The sequence below is a fragment of the Petromyzon marinus genome, chromosome 85 (assembly GCF_048934315.1).
Source record: "Petromyzon marinus isolate PM22_M1 ecotype Great Lakes invasive population chromosome 85, UKy_Petmar_22M1.pri1.0, whole genome shotgun sequence".
Taxonomy (NCBI): domain Eukaryota; kingdom Metazoa; phylum Chordata; class Hyperoartia; order Petromyzontiformes; family Petromyzontidae; genus Petromyzon; species Petromyzon marinus.
In genome coordinates, this window is record NC_133750.1 from 6,706,974 (window position 1) to 6,725,660 (window position 18,687).

The 18,687-nt window shown below is 63.2% G+C and overlaps 1 protein-coding gene across 1 annotated transcript in view; it reads right to left on the reverse strand.

The window, feature by feature from the left end:
* Positions 1-18,687, reverse strand: part of GNE (glucosamine (UDP-N-acetyl)-2-epimerase/N-acetylmannosamine kinase) — a 74,766-nt gene that overhangs the window by 7,849 nt on the left and 48,230 nt on the right. The window contains exons 10-13 of the mRNA XM_076057939.1: positions 18,562-18,687; positions 13,791-14,012; positions 12,685-12,867; positions 3,045-3,161 (exon numbers count right to left, since the gene is read on the reverse strand). The exon at positions 18,562-18,687 is cut by the window's right edge and continues 4 nt beyond it. Coding sequence (XP_075914054.1) covers positions 3,045-3,161; positions 12,685-12,867; positions 13,791-14,012; positions 18,562-18,687 — 648 coding nt within the window. The remainder of the gene's footprint in view (positions 1-3,044; positions 3,162-12,684; positions 12,868-13,790; positions 14,013-18,561) is intronic.

An 18,687-nucleotide genomic window follows, 5' to 3' on the forward strand; every position in this document is an offset into this window, starting at 1 on the left:
GCGGTAAGTGGTAGTGGTGAGTGGTAGTGGTGAGTGGTGAGTGGTAGTGGTGAGTGGTGGTGGTGAGTGGTGAGCGTTAGCGGTGAGCGTTAGCGGTGAGCGTTAATGGTGAGTGGTAGTAGTAGTGGTGAGTGGTAGTGGTGAGTGGTGGTGGTAGTGGTGAGTGGTGAGTGGTAGTGGTGAGTGGTAGTGGTGAGTGGTAGTGGTGAGTGGTGAGCGGTAGTGGTGAGTGGTAGTGGTGAGTGGTAGCGGTGAGTGGTGAGTGGTAGTGGTGGTGGTAGTGGTGAGTGGTGAGTGGTAGTGGTGAGTGGTAGTGGTGAGTGGTAGTAGTGAGTGGTAGTGGTGGTGGTAGTGGTGAGTGGTAGTGGTGAGTGGTAGTGGTGGTGGTAGTGGTGAGTGGTAGTGGTGAGTGGTAGTGGTGAGTGGTAGTAGTAGTGGTGAGTGGTGGTGGTAGTGGTGAGTGGTAGTGGTGAGTGGTGAGCGGTAGTGGTGAGTGGTAGTGGTGAGTGGTGAGTGGTAGTGGTGAGTGGTAGTGGTGAGTGGTAGTGGTGAGTGGTAGTAGTGAGTGGTAGTGGTGAGTGGTAGTGGTGAGTGGTAGTGGTGAGTGGTGAGTGGTAGTGGTGGTGGTGAGTGGTATTGGTGAGTGGTATTGGTGAGTGGTAGTGGTGAGTGGTAGTGGTGAGTGGTGAGCGGTATTGGTGAGTGGTAGTGGTGAGTGGTAGTGGTATTGGTGAGTGGTAGTGGTGAGTGGTAGTGGTGAGTGGTAGTGGTGGTGGTAGTGGTGAGTGGTGGTGGTAGTGGTGAGTGGTAGTGGTGAGTGGTAGTGGTGAGTGGCAGTGGTGAGTGGTAGTGGTGAGTGGTAGTGGTGAGCAGTAGTGGTGAGTGGTGAGCGGTAGTGGTGAGTGGTGAGTGGTAGTGGTGAGTGGTGGTGGTGGTAGTGGTATTGGTGAGTGGTAGTGGCGAGTGGTGGTGGTAGTGGTGAGTGGTAGTGGTGAGTGGTAGTGGTGAGTGGTAGTGGTGGTGGTAGTGGTGGTGGTAGTGGTGAGTGGTGGTGGTAGTGGTGAGTGGTAGTGGTGAGTGGTAGTGGTGAGTGGCAGTGGTGAGTGGTAGTGGTGAGTGGTAGTGGTGAGCAGTAGTGGTGAGTGGTGAGTGGTAGTGGTGAGTGGTGGTGGTGGTAGTGGTATTGGTGAGTGGTAGTGGTGAGTGGTGAGTGGTAGTGGTGAGTGGTAGTGGTGAGTGGTAGTGGTGAGTGGTGAGCGGTAGTGGTGAGTGGTATTGGTGAGTGGTAGTGGTGAGTGGTAGTGGTGAGTGGTGAGTGGTAGTGGTGAGTGGTAGTGGTGAGTGGTAGTGGTGAGTGGTGAGTGGTAGTGGTGGTGGTGAGTGGTATTGGTGAGTGGTATTGGTGAGTGGTAGTGGTGAGTGGTAGTGGTGAGTGGTGAGCGGTATTGGTGAGTGGTAGTGGTGAGTGGTAGTGGTATTGGTGAGTGGTAGTGGTGAGTGGTAGTGGTGAGTGGTAGTGGTGGTGGTAGTGGTGAGTGGTGGTGGTAGTGGTGAGTGGTGGTGGTAGTGGTAGTGGTGGTGGTGAGTGGTAGTGGTGAGTGGTAGTGGTGAGTGGTAGTGGTGGTGGTAGTGGTGAGTGGTGGTGGTAGTGGTGAGTGGTAGTGGTGAGTGGTAGTGGTGAGTGGCAGTGGTGAGTGGTAGTGGTGAGTGGTAGTGGTGAGCAGTAGTGGTGAGTGGTGAGTGGTAGTGGTGAGTGGTGGTGGTGGTAGTGGTATTGGTGAGTGGTAGTGGTGAGTGGTGAGTGGTAGTGGTGAGTGGTAGTGGTGAGTGGTAGTGGTGAGTGGTGAGCGGTAGTGGTGAGTGGTATTGGTGAGTGGTAGTGGTGAGTGGTAGTGGTAAGTGGTGAGTGGTGAGTGGTAGTGGTGAGTGGTAGTGGTGAGTGTTAGTGGTGAGTGGTGAGCGGTAGTGGTATTGGTGAGTGGTAGTGGTGAGTGGTAGTGGTGAGTGGTGAGCGTTAGCGGTGAGCGTTAGCGGTGAGCGTTAATGGTGAGTGGTAGTAGTAGTGGTGAGTGGTAGTGGTGAGTGGTAGTGGTGAGTGTTAGTGGTAGTGGTGAGGGTAGTGGTGAGTGGTGAGTGATGAGTGGTAGTGGTGAGTGGTAGTGGTGAGTGGTAGTGGTGAGTGGTAGCGGTGAGCGTTAATGGTGAGTGGTGAGTGGTAGTGGTGAGTGGTAGTGGTGAGTGGTGAGTGTTAGTGGTGAGTGGTAGTGGTGGTGGTAGTGGTGAGTGGTGAGTGGTAGTGGTGAGTGGTAGTGGTGAGTGGTGAGCGGTAGTGGTATTGGGGAGTGGTAGTGGTGAGTGGTAGCGGTGAGTGGTAGTGGTGGTGGTAGTGGTGAGTGGTATTGGTGAGTGGTAGTGGTGAGTGGTAGTGGTGAGTGGTGAGTGGTAGTGGTGAGTGGTAGTGGTGAGTGGTAGTGGTGAGTGGTAGCGGTGAGTGGTGAGTGGTAGTGGTGAGTGGTAGTGGTGAGTGGTAGTGGTGAGTGGTGAGTGGTAGTGGTGAGTGGTAGTGGTGAGTGGTAGTGGTGAGTGGTAGTGGTGAGTGGTGAGTGGTGGTGAGTGGTAGTGGTGAGTGGTAGTGGTGAGTGGTAGCGGTGAGTGGTAGCGGTGAGTGGTAGTGGTGAGTGGTAGTGGTGAGCGGTAGTGGTGAGCGGTAGCGGTGAGTGGTGAGTGGTAGTGGTGAGTGGTAGTGGTGAGCGGTAGTGGTGAGTGGTAGTGGTGAGTGGTAGTGGTGAGTGGTAGTGGTGAGCGTTAGCGGTGAGCGTTAATGGTGAGTGGTAGTAGTAGTGGTGAGTGGTAGTGGTGAGTGGTAGTGGTGAGTGGTGAGCGGTAGTGGTATTGGTGAGCGGTAGTGGTGAGTGGTGAGCGTTAGCGGTGAGCGTTAATGGTGAGTGGTAGTAGTAGTGGTGAGCGGTAGTGGTGAGTGGTGAGCGTTAGCGGTGAGCGTTAGCGGTGAGCGGTGAGCGTCAGCGGTGAGCAGCGCTCCTTACCGTACTGGATCACGGCCTCCGCCTTGGCGTTGCCGTTCTTAGCGGCCAGGAGGAGGTGAGCGGCGGTGACCTCCTCACCAATTTCCAGCGTCATCCCGGCAGTCAGCAGCTCACCAGCTGCACTCACCACGGCCGCGAAGGGCACCAAACGCTCACCACCACTCGCCAGCACCAGCCCCTCACGCTCACCACCACTCACCAGCACCAGCCCCTCACGCTCACCACCACTCACCAGCACCAGCCCCTCACGCTCACCACCACTCACCAGCACCAGCCCCTCACGCTCACCACCCGAGCCTCGAACTCAGACAGCCCGCGGTGAGGCCTAGGGGCCTAGGGGCTTCACACAGCCTGTGGTGAGGCCTAGGGGCTTCACACAGCCTGCGGTGGGGCCTAGGGGCTTCACACAGCCCGCGGTGAGGCCTAGGGGCTTCACACAGCCTGCGGTGGGGCCTAGGGGCTTCACAGAGCCCACGGTGAGGCCTAGGGGCTTCACACAGCCTGTGGTGAGGCCTAGGGGCCTAGGGCTTCACACAGCCTGTGGTGAGGCCTAGGGGCTTCACACAGCCCGCGGTGAGGCCTAGGGGCTTCACACAGCCTGCGGTGGGGCCTAGGGGCTTCACACAGCCCACGGTGAGGCCTAGGGGCTTCACACAGCCTGCGGTGGGGCCTAGGGGCTTCACAGAGCCCACGGTGAGGCCTAGGGGCTTCACACAGCCTGTGGTGAGGCCTAGGGGCCTAGGGCTTCACACAGCCTGTGGTGAGGCCTAGGGGCTTCACACAGCCCGCGGTGAGGCCTAGGGGCTTCACACAGCCTGTGGTGAGGCCTAGGGGCTTCACACAGCCTGTGGTGAGGCCTAGGGGCCTAGGGGCTTCACACAGCCCGCGGTGAGGCCTAGGGGCCTAGGGGCTTCACACAACCCGCGGTGAGGCCTAGGGGTCTAGGGGCTTCACACAGCCCGCGGTGAGGCCTAGGGGCCTAGGGGCTTCACACAGCCCGCGGTGAGGCCTAGGGGCCTAGGGGATTCACACAGCCCGCGGTGAGGCCTAGGGGCCTAGGGGATTCACACAGCCCGCGGTGAGGCCTAGGGGCCTAGGGGCTTCACACAGCCCACGGTGAGGCCTAGGGGCCTAGGGGATTCACAGAGTCCACGGTGAGGCCTAGGGGCCTAGGGGCTTCACACAGCCCGCGGTGAGGCCTAGGGGCTTCACGCAGCCTGTGGTGAGGCCTAGGGGCCTAGGGGCTTCACACAGCCCACGGTGAGGCCTAGGGGCCTAGGGGATTCACACAGCCTGCGGTGAGGCCTAGGGGCCTAGGGGCTTCACACAGCCCACGGTGAGGCCTAGGGGCCTAGGGGATTCACAGAGCCCACGGTGAGGCCTAGGGGCATAGGGGCTTCACACAGCCTGCGGTGAGGCCTAGGGGCTTCACACAGCCTGTGGTGAGGCCTAGGGGCCTAGGGGCTTCACACAGCCCGCGGTGAGGCCTAGGGTCTCCATACAGCCTGTGGTGAGGCATAGGGCCTCCACACAGCCTGTGGTGAGGCCTAGGGGCCTAGGGCTTCACACAGCCCACGGTGAGGCCTAGGGGCCTAGGGGCTTCACACAGCCCGCGGTGAGGCCTAGGGGCCTAGGGGCTTCACACAGCCCGCGGTGAGGCCTAGGGGCCTAGGGGCTTCACACAGCCTGCGGTGGGGCCTAGGGGCCTAGGGGCTTCACACAGCCCACGGTGAGGCCTAGGGGCTTCACAGAGCCCACGGTGAGGCCTAGGGGCCTAGGGGCTTCACACAGCCCGCGGTGAGGCCTAGGGGCCTAGGTGCTTCACACAGCCCACGGTGAGGCCTAGGGGCCTAGGGGCTTCACACAGCCCACGGTGAGGCCTAGGGGCTTCACAGAGCCCACGGTGAGGCCTAGGGGCCTAGGGCTTCACACAGCCTGCGGTGAGGCCTAGGGGCCTAGGGGCTTGACACAGCCCACGGTGAGGCCTAGGGGCTTCACACAGCCCGCGGTGAGGCCTAGGGGCTTCACACAGCCTGTGGTGAGGCCTAGGGGCTTCACACAGCCCACGGTGAGGCCTAGGGTCTCCACACAGCCTGTGGTGAGGCCTAGGGCCTCCACACAGCCCGCGGTGAGGCCTAGGGGCCTAGGGGCTTCACATAGCCCGCGGTGAGGCCTGGGGGCTTCACACAGCCTGCGGTGAGGCCTAGGGCCTTCACACAGCCCACGGTGAGGCCTAGGGGCTTCACACAGCCCGCGGTGAGGCCTAGGGGCTTCACACAGCCCACGGTGAGGCCTAGGGCCTTCACACAGCCCACGGTGAGGCCTAGGGGCTTCACACAGCCTGTGGTGAGGCCTAGGGGCTTCACACAGCCTGTGGTGAGGCCTAGGGGCTTCACACAGCCTGTGGTGAGGCCTAGGGGCTTCACACAGCCTGCGGTGAGGCCTAGGGCTTCACACAGCCCGCGGTGAGGCCTAGGGGCTTCACACAGCCTGCGGTGAGGCCTAGGGGCCTAGGGGCTTCACACAGCCCGCGGTGAGGCCTAGGGGCCTAGGGGATTCACACAGCCCGCGGTGAGGCCTAGGGGCCTAGGGGATTCACACAGCCCGCGGTGAGGCCTAGGGGCCTAGGGGCTTCACACAGCCCACGGTGAGGCCTAGGGGCCTAGGGGATTCACAGAGTCCACGGTGAGGCCTAGGGGCCTAGGGGCTTCACACAGCCCGCGGTGAGGCCTAGGGGCTTCACGCAGCCTGTGGTGAGGCCTAGGGGCCTAGGGGCTTCACACAGCCCACGGTGAGGCCTAGGGGCCTAGGGGATTCACACAGCCTGCGGTGAGGCCTAGGGGCCTAGGGGCTTCACACAGCCCACGGTGAGGCCTAGGGGCCTAGGGGATTCACAGAGCCCACGGTGAGGCCTAGGGGCATAGGGGCTTCACACAGCCTGCGGTGAGGCCTAGGGGCTTCACACAGCCTGTGGTGAGGCCTAGGGGCCTAGGGGCTTCACACAGCCCGCGGTGAGGCCTAGGGTCTCCATACAGCCTGTGGTGAGGCATAGGGCCTCCACACAGCCTGTGGTGAGGCCTAGGGGCCTAGGGCTTCACACAGCCCACGGTGAGGCCTAGGGGCCTAGGGGCTTCACACAGCCCGCGGTGAGGCCTAGGGGCCTAGGGGCTTCACACAGCCCGCGGTGAGGCCTAGGGGCCTAGGGGCTTCACACAGCCTGCGGTGGGGCCTAGGGGCCTAGGGGCTTCACACAGCCCACGGTGAGGCCTAGGGGCTTCACAGAGCCCACGGTGAGGCCTAGGGGCCTAGGGGCTTCACACAGCCCGCGGTGAGGCCTAGGGGCCTAGGTGCTTCACACAGCCCACGGTGAGGCCTAGGGGCCTAGGGGCTTCACACAGCCCACGGTGAGGCCTAGGGGCTTCACAGAGCCCACGGTGAGGCCTAGGGGCCTAGGGCTTCACACAGCCTGCGGTGAGGCCTAGGGGCCTAGGGGCTTGACACAGCCCACGGTGAGGCCTAGGGGCTTCACACAGCCCGCGGTGAGGCCTAGGGGCTTCACACAGCCTGTGGTGAGGCCTAGGGGCTTCACACAGCCCACGGTGAGGCCTAGGGTCTCCACACAGCCTGTGGTGAGGCCTAGGGCCTCCACACAGCCCGCGGTGAGGCCTAGGGGCCTAGGGGCTTCACATAGCCCGCGGTGAGGCCTGGGGGCTTCACACAGCCTGCGGTGAGGCCTAGGGCCTTCACACAGCCCACGGTGAGGCCTAGGGGCTTCACACAGCCCGCGGTGAGGCCTAGGGGCTTCACACAGCCCACGGTGAGGCCTAGGGCCTTCACACAGCCCACGGTGAGGCCTAGGGGCTTCACACAGCCTGTGGTGAGGCCTAGGGGCTTCACACAGCCTGTGGTGAGGCCTAGGGGCTTCACACAGCCTGTGGTGAGGCCTAGGGGCTTCACACAGCCTGCGGTGAGGCCTAGGGCTTCACACAGCCCGCGGTGAGGCCTAGGGGCTTCACACAGCCTGCGGTGAGGCCTAGGGGCCTAGGGCTTCACACAGCCCACGGTGAGGCCTAGGGGCCTAGGGCTTCACACAGCCTGTGGTGAGGCCTAGGGGCTTCACACAGCCTGCAATGAGTCCTAGGGGCCTAGGGCTTCACACAGCCCGCGGTGAGGCCTAGGGGCCTAGGGCTTCACACAGCCTGCGGTGAGGCCTAGGGGCTTCACACAGCCCGGGGTGAGGCCTAGGGCCTCCGCACAGCCTGCGGTGAGGCCTAGGACCTCCATACAGCCTGTGGTGAGGCCTAGGGCCTCCACACAGCCTGCGGCGAGGTCTAAGGGCTCCACACAGCCTGCGGTGAGGCTTAGGGTCTCCACACAGCCTGCAGTGAGGCCTAGGGTCTCAATACAGCCTGTGGTGAGGCCTAGGGCCTCCACACAGCCTGTGGTGAGGCCTAGGGGCCTAGGGCTTCACACAGCCCGCGGTGAGGCCTAGGGGCTTCACACAGCCCGCGGTGAGGCCTAGGGGCCTAGGGGCTTCACACAGCCCACGGTGAGGCCTAGGGGCTTCACACAGCCTGTGGTGAGGCCTAGGGGCCTAGGGGCTTCACACAGTCCACGGTGAGGCCTAGGGGCTTTACACAGCCTGCGGTGAGGCCTAGGGCCTCCACACAGCCTGCGGCGAGATCTAAGGGCTCCACACAGCCTACGGTGAGGCTTAGGGTCTCCACACAGCCTGTGGTGAGGCCTAGGGTCTCCATACAGCCTGTGGTGAGGCCTAGGGCCTCCACACAGCCTGTGGTGAGGCCTAGGGGCCTAGGGCTTCACACAGCCCGCGGTGAGGCCTAGGGCTTCACACAGCCTGCGGTGAGGCTTAGGGGCTCCACACAGCCTGCGGTGAGGCCTAGGGGCTCCACACAGCCTGCGGTGAGGCCTAGGGGCTTCACACAGCCCACGGTGAGGCCTAGGGCCTCCACACAGCCTGCGGTGAGGCCTAGGGTCTCCACACAGCCTGCGGTGAGGCCTAGGGTCTCCACACAGCCTGTGGTGAGGCCTAGGGTCTCCACACAGCCTGTGGTGAGGCCTAGGGGCCTAGGGCTTCACACAGCCCGCGGTGAGGCCTAGGGGCGTCCTCCTCCTCCCCACCCTCTCCCCACGTGGGTCTCACCGCTGTGCAGGCTCCGTGCCTCCCGCTGCAGGGCCGTGCCTGAGGCGTAGGCCTCAAAGCAGCCCGTGGTGAGGCCTAGGGCCTACACACAGCCTGTGGTGAAGCCTAGGGCCTCCACACAGCCTCGGTGAGGCCTTGGGGCTCACACACAGCCTGTGGTGAGGCCTAGTGCCTCCAAACAGCCTGCGGTGAGGCCTAGTGCCTCCACACAGCCTGCGGTGAGGCCTAGTGCCTCCACACAGCCTGTGGTGAGGCCTAGTGCCTCCACACAGCCTGCGGTGAGGCCTAGGGGCTCCACACAGCCTGTAGTGAGGCCTAGGGTCTCCACACAGCCTGCGGTGAGGCCTAGTGCCTCCACACAGCCTGTGGTGAGGCCTAGGGGCCTAGGGCTTCACACAGCCCGCGGTGAGGCCTAGGGGCTTCACACAGCCCGCGGTGAGGCCTAGGGGCCTAGGGCTTCACACAGCCCGCGGTGAGGCATAGGGGCTTCACACAGCCCGCGGTGAGGCCTAGGGGCCTAGGGCTTCACACAGCCCGCGGTGAGGCCTAGGGGCCTAGGGCTTCACACAGCCTGTGGTGAGGCCTAGGGCTTCACACAGCCCGCGGTGAGGCCTAGGGGCTCCACACAGCCTGCGGTGAGGCCTAGGGGCTCCACACAGCCTGCGGTGAGGCCTAGGGGCTCCACACAGCCTGCGGTGAGTCCTAGGGCTCCACACAGCCTGCGGTGAGGCCTAGGGGCTCCACAGAGTCTGTGGTGAGGCCTAGGGCTCCACACAGCCTGTGGTGAGGCCTAGGGTCTCCACACAGCCTGCGGTGAGGCCTAGGGGCTCCACACAGCCTGCGGTGAGGCCTAGGGGCTTCACACAGCCCGCGGTGAGGCCTAGGGTCTCCACACAGCCTGCGGTGAGGCCTAGGGTCTCCATACAGCCTGTGGTGAGGCCTAGGGCCTCCACACAGCCTGTGGTGAGGCCTAGGGGCCTAGGGGCTTCACACAGCCCGCGGTGAGGCCTAGGGTCTCCACACAGCCTGCGGTGAGGCCTAGGGTCTCCATACAGCCTGTGGTGAGGCCTAGGGCCTCCACACAGCCTGTGGTGAGGCCTAGGGGCCTAGGGGCTTCACACAGCCCGCGGTGAGGCCTAGGGGCTCCACACAGCCTGTGGTGAGGCCTAGGGGCCTAGGGGCTTCACACAGCCTGTGGTGAGGCCTAGGGTCTCCACACAGCGTGCGGTGAGGCCTAGGGCCTCCACACAGCCTGCGGTGAGGCCTAGTGCCTCCACACAGCCTGCGGTGAGGCCTAGTGCGTCCACACAGCCTGTGGTGAGGCCTAGGGTCTCCACACAGCCTGCGGTGAGGCCTAGGGCTCCACACAGCCTGCGGTGAGGCCTAGTGCCTCCACACAGCCTGCGGTGAGGCCTAGTGCGTCCACACAGCCTGCGGTGAGGCCTAGGGCTTCACACAGCCTGTAGTGAGGCCTATGGCCTTCACACAGCCTGCGGCGAGGCCTAGGGGCGTCCTCCTCCTCCTCCCCACCCTCTCCCCCACGTGGGTCTCACCGCTGTGCAGGCTCCGGGCCTCCCGCTGCAGGGCGGTCCCCGAGGCGTAGGCCTCCACGCAGCCCGTGGTGAGGCCTAGGGGCCTAGGGTCTCCACGCAGCCCGTGGTGAGGCCTAGGGGCCTAGGGGCTCCACACAGCCTGTGGTGAGGCCTAGGGCTCCACACAGCCTGCAGTGAGGCCTAGGGTCTCCACACAGCCTGTGGTGAGGCCTAGGGGCCTAGGGTCTCCACACAGCCTGCGGTGAGGCCTAGGGGCTCCACACAGCCTGCGGTGAGGCCTAGGGCTCCACACAGCCTGCGGTGAGGCCTAAGGGCTCCACACAGCCTGTGGTGAGGCCTAGGGGCCTAGGGTCTCCACACAGCCTGCGGTGAGGCCTAGGGACTCCACACAGCCTGTGGTGAGGCCTAGGGGCCTAGGGCTTCACACAGCCCGCGGTGAGGCCTAGGGGCTTCACACAGCCCGCGGTGAGGCCTAGGGGCCTAGGGCTTCACACAGCCCGCGGTGAGGCATAGGGGCTTCACACAGCCCGCGGTGAGGCCTAGGGGCCTAGGGCTTCACACAGCCCGCGGTGAGGCCTAGGGGCCTAGGGCTTCACACAGCCTGTGGTGAGGCCTAGGGCTTCACACAGCCCGCGGTGAGGCCTAGGGGCTCCACACAGCCTGCGGTGAGGCCTAGGGGCTCCACACAGCCTGCGGTGAGGCCTAGGGGCTCCACACAGCCTGCGGTGAGTCCTAGGGCTCCACACAGCCTGCGGTGAGGCCTAGGGGCTCCACAGAGTCTGTGGTGAGGCCTAGGGCTCCACACAGCCTGTGGTGAGGCCTAGGGTCTCCACACAGCCTGCGGTGAGGCCTAGGGGCTCCACACAGCCTGCGGTGAGGCCTAGGGGCTTCACACAGCCCGCGGTGAGGCCTAGGGTCTCCACACAGCCTGCGGTGAGGCCTAGGGTCTCCATACAGCCTGTGGTGAGGCCTAGGGCCTCCACACAGCCTGTGGTGAGGCCTAGGGGCCTAGGGGCTTCACACAGCCCGCGGTGAGGCCTAGGGTCTCCACACAGCCTGCGGTGAGGCCTAGGGTCTCCATACAGCCTGTGGTGAGGCCTAGGGCCTCCACACAGCCTGTGGTGAGGCCTAGGGGCCTAGGGGCTTCACACAGCCCGCGGTGAGGCCTAGGGGCTCCACACAGCCTGTGGTGAGGCCTAGGGGCCTAGGGGCTTCACACAGCCTGTGGTGAGGCCTAGGGTCTCCACACAGCGTGCGGTGAGGCCTAGGGCCTCCACACAGCCTGCGGTGAGGCCTAGGGCTCCACACAGCCTGCGGTGAGGCCTAGTGCCTCCACACAGCCTGCGGTGAGGCCTAGTGCGTCCACACAGCCTGTGGTGAGGCCTAGGGTCTCCACACAGCCTGCGGTGAGGCCTAGGGCTCCACACAGCCTGCGGTGAGGCCTAGTGCCTCCACACAGCCTGCGGTGAGGCCTAGTGCGTCCACACAGCCTGCGGTGAGGCCTAGGGCTTCACACAGCCTGTAGTGAGGCCTATGGCCTTCACACAGCCTGCGGCGAGGCCTAGGGGCGTCCTCCTCCTCCTCCCCACCCTCTCCCCCACGTGGGTCTCACCGCTGTGCAGGCTCCGGGCCTCCCGCTGCAGGGCGGTCCCCGAGGCGTAGGCCTCCACGCAGCCCGTGGTGAGGCCTAGGGGCCTAGGGTCTCCACGCAGCCCGTGGTGAGGCCTAGGGGCCTAGGGGCTCCACACAGCCTGTGGTGAGGCCTAGGGCTCCACACAGCCTGCAGTGAGGCCTAGGGTCTCCACACAGCCTGTGGTGAGGCCTAGGGGCCTAGGGTCTCCACACAGCCTGCGGTGAGGCCTAGGGGCTCCACACAGCCTGCGGTGAGGCCTAGGGCTCCACACAGCCTGCGGTGAGGCCTAAGGGCTCCACACAGCCTGTGGTGAGGCCTAGGGGCCTAGGGTCTCCACACAGCCTGCGGTGAGGCCTAGGGACTCCACACAGCCTGTGGTGAGGCCTAGGGGCTCCACACAGCCTGTGGTGAGGCCTAGGGGCCTCCTCCTCCTCCTCCTCCCCACCCTCTCCCCCCACGTGGGTCTCACCGCTGTGCAGGCTCCGGGCCTCCCGCTGCAGGGCCGTCCCCGAGGCGTAGGCCTCCACGCAGCCCGTGGTGAGGCCTAGGGGCCTAGGGGCTCCACACAGCCTGCAGTGAGGCCTAGGGCTCCACACAGCCTGCGGTGAGGCCTAGGGGCCTAGGGGCTCTACACAGCCTGCGGTGAGGCCTAGGGCTCCACACAGCCTGCGGTGAGGCCTAGGGGCCTAGGGGCTCTACACAGCCTGCGGTGAGGCCTAGGGCCTTCACACAGCCTGCGGTGAGGCCTAGGGGCCTAGGGTCTCCACACAGCCTGTGGTGAGGCCTAGGGGCCTAGGGTCTCCACACAGCCTGTGGTGAGGCCTAGGGGCCTAGGGTCTCCACACAGCCTGTAGTGAGGCCTAGGGCCCTCCTCCTCGTCCTCCTCCTCCCCACCCTCTCCCCCCACGTGGGTCTCACCGCTGTGCAGGCTCCGGGCCTCCCGCTGCAGGGCCGTCCCCGAGGCATAGGCCTCCACACAGCCCGTGGTGAGGCCTAGGGGCCTAGGGTCTCCACACAGCCTGCAGTGAGGCCTAGGGCTCCACACAGCCTGCGGTGAGGCCTAGGGGCCTAGGGGCTCCACACAGCCTGCGGTGAGGCCTAGGGGCCTAGGGGCTCTACACAGCCTGCGGTGAGGCCTAGGGCTCCACACAGCCTGTGGTGAGGCCTAGGGTCCTAGGGTCTCCACACAGCCTGTGGTGAGGCCTAGGGGCCTAGGGTCTCCACACAGCCTGCGGTGAGGCCTAGGGGCCTCCTACTCCTCCCCACACTCTCCCCCCACGTGGGTCTCACCGCTGTGCAGGCTCCGGGCCTCCCGCTGCAGGGCCGTCCCCGAGGCATAGGCCTCCACGCAGCCCGTGCTGCCACACAGGCACAGAGGCCCGTCCATGGACACGGCCACATGGCCAAACTCGGCAGCGCAGAACGAGCTCCCGTGCAGCAACTCGCCGTGATGCACGATACCTCCTCCTATGCCTGGTGGTGGTGGGCGGAGGTGGTGGTGGTGGTGGTGGTGGGGGGGTGGTGGTGGGGGGGTGGTGGTGGTGGGGGGGTGGTGGTGGTGGTGGGGGGCATTGGTAGGAAAGACAAAGACGGGAGGGTGAGTGGGGGGGGAGCGTGTGGGTGAGAGCTCACTTACTCATTCACTCACTCACTCACCCACTCACTCACTCACCCACTCACTCACTCACCCACTCACTCACCCACTCACTCACTCACCCACCCACTCACCCACCCACTCACCCACTCACCCACTCACTCACTCACCCACTCACCCACTCACCCACCCACTCACTCACTCACCTACTCACTCACCCACTCACTCACCCACTCACCCACTCACTCACCCACTCACTCACTCACCCACCCACTCACCCACTCACTCACCCACTCACTCACTCACTCACCCACTCACCCACCCACTCACTCACTCACCCACTCACTCACTCACTCACCCACTCACTCACTCACCCACTCACTCACCCACTCACCCACTCACCCACTCACCCACCCACTCACTCACTCACCTACTCACTCACCCACTCACTCACCCACTCACCCACTCACTCACCCACTCACTCACTCACCCACCCACTCACCCACTCACTCACCCACTCACTCACTCACTCACTCACCCACTCACCCACCCACTCACTCACTCACCCACTCACTCACTCACTCACCCACTCACTCACTCACCCACTCACTCACCCACTCACTCACTCACCCACTCACTCACCCACTCACTCACTCACTCACCCACTCACTCACCCACTCACCCACCCACTCACTCACCCACCCACCCACTCACTCACCCACTCACCCACCCACTCACTCCCCTACCCACCCACTCACTCACTCACCCACTCACCCACCAACCCACTCACCCACCCACTCACCGGTCCCCGTCACCACGGCAACAAAGTCATCCACTCCGCGGGCGACTCCGAACCTCCGCTCGCCCAGCGCTGCACAGTTGCCATCATTGTCCACCCACACGGGCAGGTGGAGCGCCTCGGAGAGAGGCGACCTCACGTCCACCGAGGTCCACTCAGATATGATGGCGGTGGCATGAAGGATCACTCCCTCCTGAGAGTCCACACGGCCTCCTGTAGAGACGCCTGGGGGTGGTGTGTGGGTGGGTGGGTGGGTGGAGTGGTGGGGGGGTGGGGGGGTGGGTGGGTGGGGGGGTGGGTGGGTGAGTGGGGGGGTGGGTGGGTGAGTGAGTGAGTGGGTGAGTGAGTGGGTGAGTGGGTGGGTGAGTCAGTGGGTGAGTGGGTGGGTGAGTGAGTGGGGGGGTGGGTGAGTGGGTGAGTGGGTGGGTGAGTGGGTGGGTGAGTGGGTGGGTGAGTGGAGTGGTGGCGGGGTGGGTGGGGGGGTGGGTGAGTGGGTGAGTGAGTGGGTGAGTGGGTGGGTGAGTGAGTGGGGGGGTGGGTGAGTGGGTGGGTGAGTGAGTGGGTGGGTGAGTGAGTGGGGGGGTGGGTGAGTGGGTGGGTGAGTGAGTGGGTGAGTGGGTGGGTGAGTGGGTGAGTCAGTGGGTGAGTGAGTGGGTGAGTGGGTGAGTGGGTGAGTGAGTGGGTGAGTGAGTGAGTGGGTGAGTGAGTGAGTGGGTGAGTGAGTGAGTGAGTGGGTGAGTGAGTGGGTGAGTGAGTGGGTGGGTGAGTGGGTGGGTGAGTGGGTGGGTGAGTGGGTGGGTGGGTGAGTGGGTGGGTGAGTGAGTGAGTGGGTGAGTGGGTGAGTGAGTGAGTGAGTGGGTGAGTGAGTGAGTGGGTGAGTGAGTGGGTGAGTGAGTGGGTGAGTGAGTGGGTGAGTCAGTGGGTGAGTGGGTGGGTGAGTGAGTGGGGGGGTGGGTGAGTGGGTGGGTGAGTGAGTGGGTGAGTGGGTGGGTGAGTGGGTGGGTGAGTGGGTGAGTCAGTGGGTGAGTGAGTGGGTGAGTGGGTGAGTGGGTGAGTGAGTGGGTGAGTGAGTGAGTGGGTGAGTGAGTGGGTGAGTGAGTGAGTGGGTGAGTGAGTGAGTGAGTGGGTGAGTGAGTGGGTGAGTGAGTGGGTGGGTGAGTGAGTGGGTGAGTGAGTGGGTGAGTGGGTGGGTGAGTGGGTGGGTGAGTGGGGGGGTGAGTGAGTGAGTGGGTGAGTGAGTGAGTGGGTGAGTGAGTGAGTGGGTGAGTGGGTGAGTGAGTGGGTGAGTGAGTGGGTGAGTGGGGGGGTGAGTGAGTGGGTGAGTGGGTGAGTGAGTGGGTGGGTGAGTGGGTGAGTGAGTGGGTGGGTGAGTGAGTGGGTGAGTGAGTGAGTGGGTGAGTGAGTGAGTGAGTGGGTGAGTGGGTGGGTGAGTGGGTGGGTGGGTGAGTGAGTGGGTGAGTGAGTGGGTGAGTGGGTGGGTGAGTGGGTGGGTGAGTGGGGGGGTGAGTGAGTGAGTGGGTGAGTGAGTGAGTGGGTGAGTAAGTGAGTGGGTGAGTGGGTGAGTGAGTGGGTGAGTGAGTGGGTGAGTGGGGGGGTGAGTGAGTGGGTGAGTGGGTGAGTGAGTGGGTGGGTGAGTGGGTGAGTGAGTGGGTGGGTGAGTGGGGGGGTGAGTGAGTGGGTGAGTGGGTGAGTGAGTGGGTGGGTGAGTGAGTGAGTGGGTGAGTGGGTGAGTGAGTGGGTGAGTGAGTGAGTGGGTGAGTGAGTGAGTGAGTGGGTGAGTGGGTGGGTGAGTGGGTGGGTGGGTGGGGGGGTGAGTGGGGGGGTGAGTGGGTGGGTGAGTGGGTGGGTGAGTGAGTGAGTGGGTGAGTGAGTGAGTGAGTGGGTGAGTGAGTGGGTGGGTGAGTGAGTGGGTGAGTCAGTGGGTGAGTGAGTGAGTGGGTGAGTGAGTGAGTGGGTGGGTGAGTCAGTGGGTGAGTGAGTGGGTGAGTGAGTGTGTGAGTGGGTGAGTGAGTGGGTGAGTGGGTGAGTGAGTGAGTGAGTGGGTGAGTGAGTGAGTGAGTGGGTGGGTGAGTGAGTGGGTGAGTCAGTGGGTGAGTGAGTGGGTGAGTGAATGGGTGAGTGGGTGGGTGGGTGAGTGAGTGAGTGGGTGAGTGAGTGGGTGAGTGAGTGAGTGAGTGGGTGAGTGAGTGAGTGAGTGGGTGAGTGAGTGAGTGAGTGAGTGGGTGGGTGAGTGAGTGAGTGGGTGAGTGAGTGGGTGAGTGAGTCAGTGGGTGAGTGAGTGGGTGAGTGAGTGTGTGAGTGGGTGAGTGAGTGGGTGAGTGGGTGAGTGAGTGAGTGAGTGGGTGAGTGAGTGAGTGAGTGGGTGAGTGAGTGAGTGAGTGGGTGAGTGAGTGAGTGAGTGGGTGGGTGAGTGAGTGGGTGAGTCAGTGGGTGAGTGAGTGGGTGAGTGGGTGAGTGAGTGGGTGAGTGGGTGGGTGAGTGGGTGGGTGAGTGGGTGGGTGAGTGAGTGGGTGAGTGAGTGGGTGAGTGAGTGAGTGGGTGAGTGAGTGGGTGAGTGAGTGAGTGGGTGAGTGGGTGGGTGAGTGAGTGAGTGAGTGGGTGAGTGAGTGAGTGAGTGGGTGAGTGAGTGGGTGAGTGAGTGAGTCAGTGGGTGAGTGAGTGGGTGAGTGGGTGGGTGAGTGAGTGGGTGAGTGGGTGGGTGGTGGAGTGGTGGGTGAGTGAGTGGGTGAGTGAGTGGGTGGGTGAGTGAGTGGGTGAGTGAGTGAGTGTGTGAGTGGGTGAGTGAGTGGGTGAGTGGGTGAGTGAGTGAGTGAGTGGGTGAGTGAGTGAGTGAGTGGGTGGGTGAGTGAGTGGGTGAGTCAGTGGGTGAGTGAGTGGGTGAGTGAATGGGTGAGTGGGTGGGTGGGTGAGTGAGTGAGTGAGTGGGTGAGTGAGTGGGTGAGTGAGTGAGTGAGTGGGTGAGTGAGTGAGTGAGTGGGTGGGTGAGTGAGTGAGTGGGTGAGTGAGTGGGTGAGTGAGTCAGTGGGTGAGTGAGTGGGTGAGTGAGTGTGTGAGTGGGTGAGTGAGTGGGTGAGTGGGTGAGTGAGTGAGTGAGTGGGTGAGTGAGTGAGTGAGTGGGTGAGTGAGTGAGTGAGTGGGTGGGTGAGTGAGTGGGTGAGTCAGTGGGTGAGTGAGTGGGTGAGTGGGTGAGTGAGTGGGTGAGTGGGTGGGTGAGTGGGTGGGTGAGTGGGTGGGTGAGTGAGTGGGTGAGTGAGTGGGTGAGTGAGTGAGTGAGTGGGTGAGTGAGTGGGTGAGTGAGTGAGTGAGTGGGTGAGTGGGTGGGTGAGTGAGTGAGTGAGTGGGTGAGTGAGTGAGTGGGTGAGTGAGTGGGTGAGTGAGTGAGTCAGTGGGTGAGTGAGTGGGTGAGTGGGTGGGTGGGTGAGTGGGTGGGTGAGTGGGTGGGTGAGTGAGTGGGTGAGTGGGTGAGTGAGTGAGTGAGTGGGTGAGTGGGTGAGTGAGTGAGTGAGTGGGTGAGTGGGTGAGTGGGTGGGTGAGTGAGTGGGTGAGTCAGTGGGTGAGTGAGTGGGTGAGTGGGTGGGTGAGTGGGTGGGTGAGTGGGTGGGTGAGTGAATGGGTGAGTGGGTGAGTGAGTGAGTGAGTGGGTGGGTGAGTGAATGGGTGAGTGGGTGAGTGGGTGAGTGAGTGAGTGAGTGGGTGGGTGAGTGAGTGAGTGGGTGAGTGGGTGGGTGAGTGGGTGGGTGGGTGGGTGAGTGGGAAGGTGAGTGGGTGGGTGAGTGAGTGGGTGACTGAGTGGGTGAGTGGGTGAGTGGGTGGGTGAGTGAGTGAGTGAGTGGGTGAGTGAGTGAGTGGGTGAGTGGGTGAGTGAGTGAGTCAGTGGGTGAGTGGGTGAGTGAGTGAGTGAGTGGGTGGGTGAGTGAGTGGGTGAGTCAGTGGGTGAGTGAGTGGGTGAGTGGGTGGGTGAGTGGGTGGGTGAGTGGGTGGGTGAGTGAATGGGTGAGTGGGTGAGTGAGTGAGTGAGTGGGTGGGTGAGTGAATGGGTGAGTGGGTGAGTGGGTGAGTGAGTGAGTGGGTGAGTGAGTGAGTGAGTGGGTGAGTGAGTGAGTGGGTGAGTGGGTGGGTGAGTGGGTGGGTGAGTGGGTGGGTGAGTGGGTGAGTGAGTGGGTGAGTGGGTGAGTGAGTGAGTGGGTGAGTGAGTGAGTGAGTGGGTGAGTGGGTGGGTGAGTGAGTGGGTGAGTGAGTGAGTGAGTGGGTGAGTGAGTGAGTGAGTGGGTGATTGAGTGAGTGAGTGGGTGAGTGGGTGGGTGAGTGAGTGAGTGGGTGAGTGAGTGGGTGAGTGAGTGAGTGAGTGGGTGGGTGAGTGAGTGAGTGGGTGGGTGAGTGAGTGGGTGAGTCAGTGGGTGAGTGAGTGGGTGGGTGAGTGAGTGAGTTGGTGAGTGAGTGAGTGGGTGAGTGAGTGGGTGAGTGAGTGAGTGAGTGGGTGAGTGGGTGAGTGGGTGAGTGACTGAGTGAGTGAGTGAGTCAGTGGGTGAGTGGGTGAGTGAGTGGGTGAGTGAGTGAGTGGGTGAGTCAGTGGGTGAGTGGGTGAGTGAGTGAGTGAGTGGCTGAGTGAGTGAGTGGGTGGGTGAGTGAGTGGGTGAGTCAGTGGGTGAGTGAGTGGGTGAGTGGGTGAGTGGTTGTGTGAGTGAGTCAGTGGGTGAGTGAGTGGGTGAGTGGGTGGGTGGGTGAGTGAGTGAGTTGGTGAGTGAGTGAGTGAGTGGGTGAGTGAGTGACTCACCCACACCGAGTATCCTGCAGTTGAGGGACAGTGCCTGACTCATCCCGTCATGGCACAGGGAAAGCATCAACTTCATCCTCTCCTCGTACGTGCCGGGATTCTCCACCTGGACCTTCCACATAATGT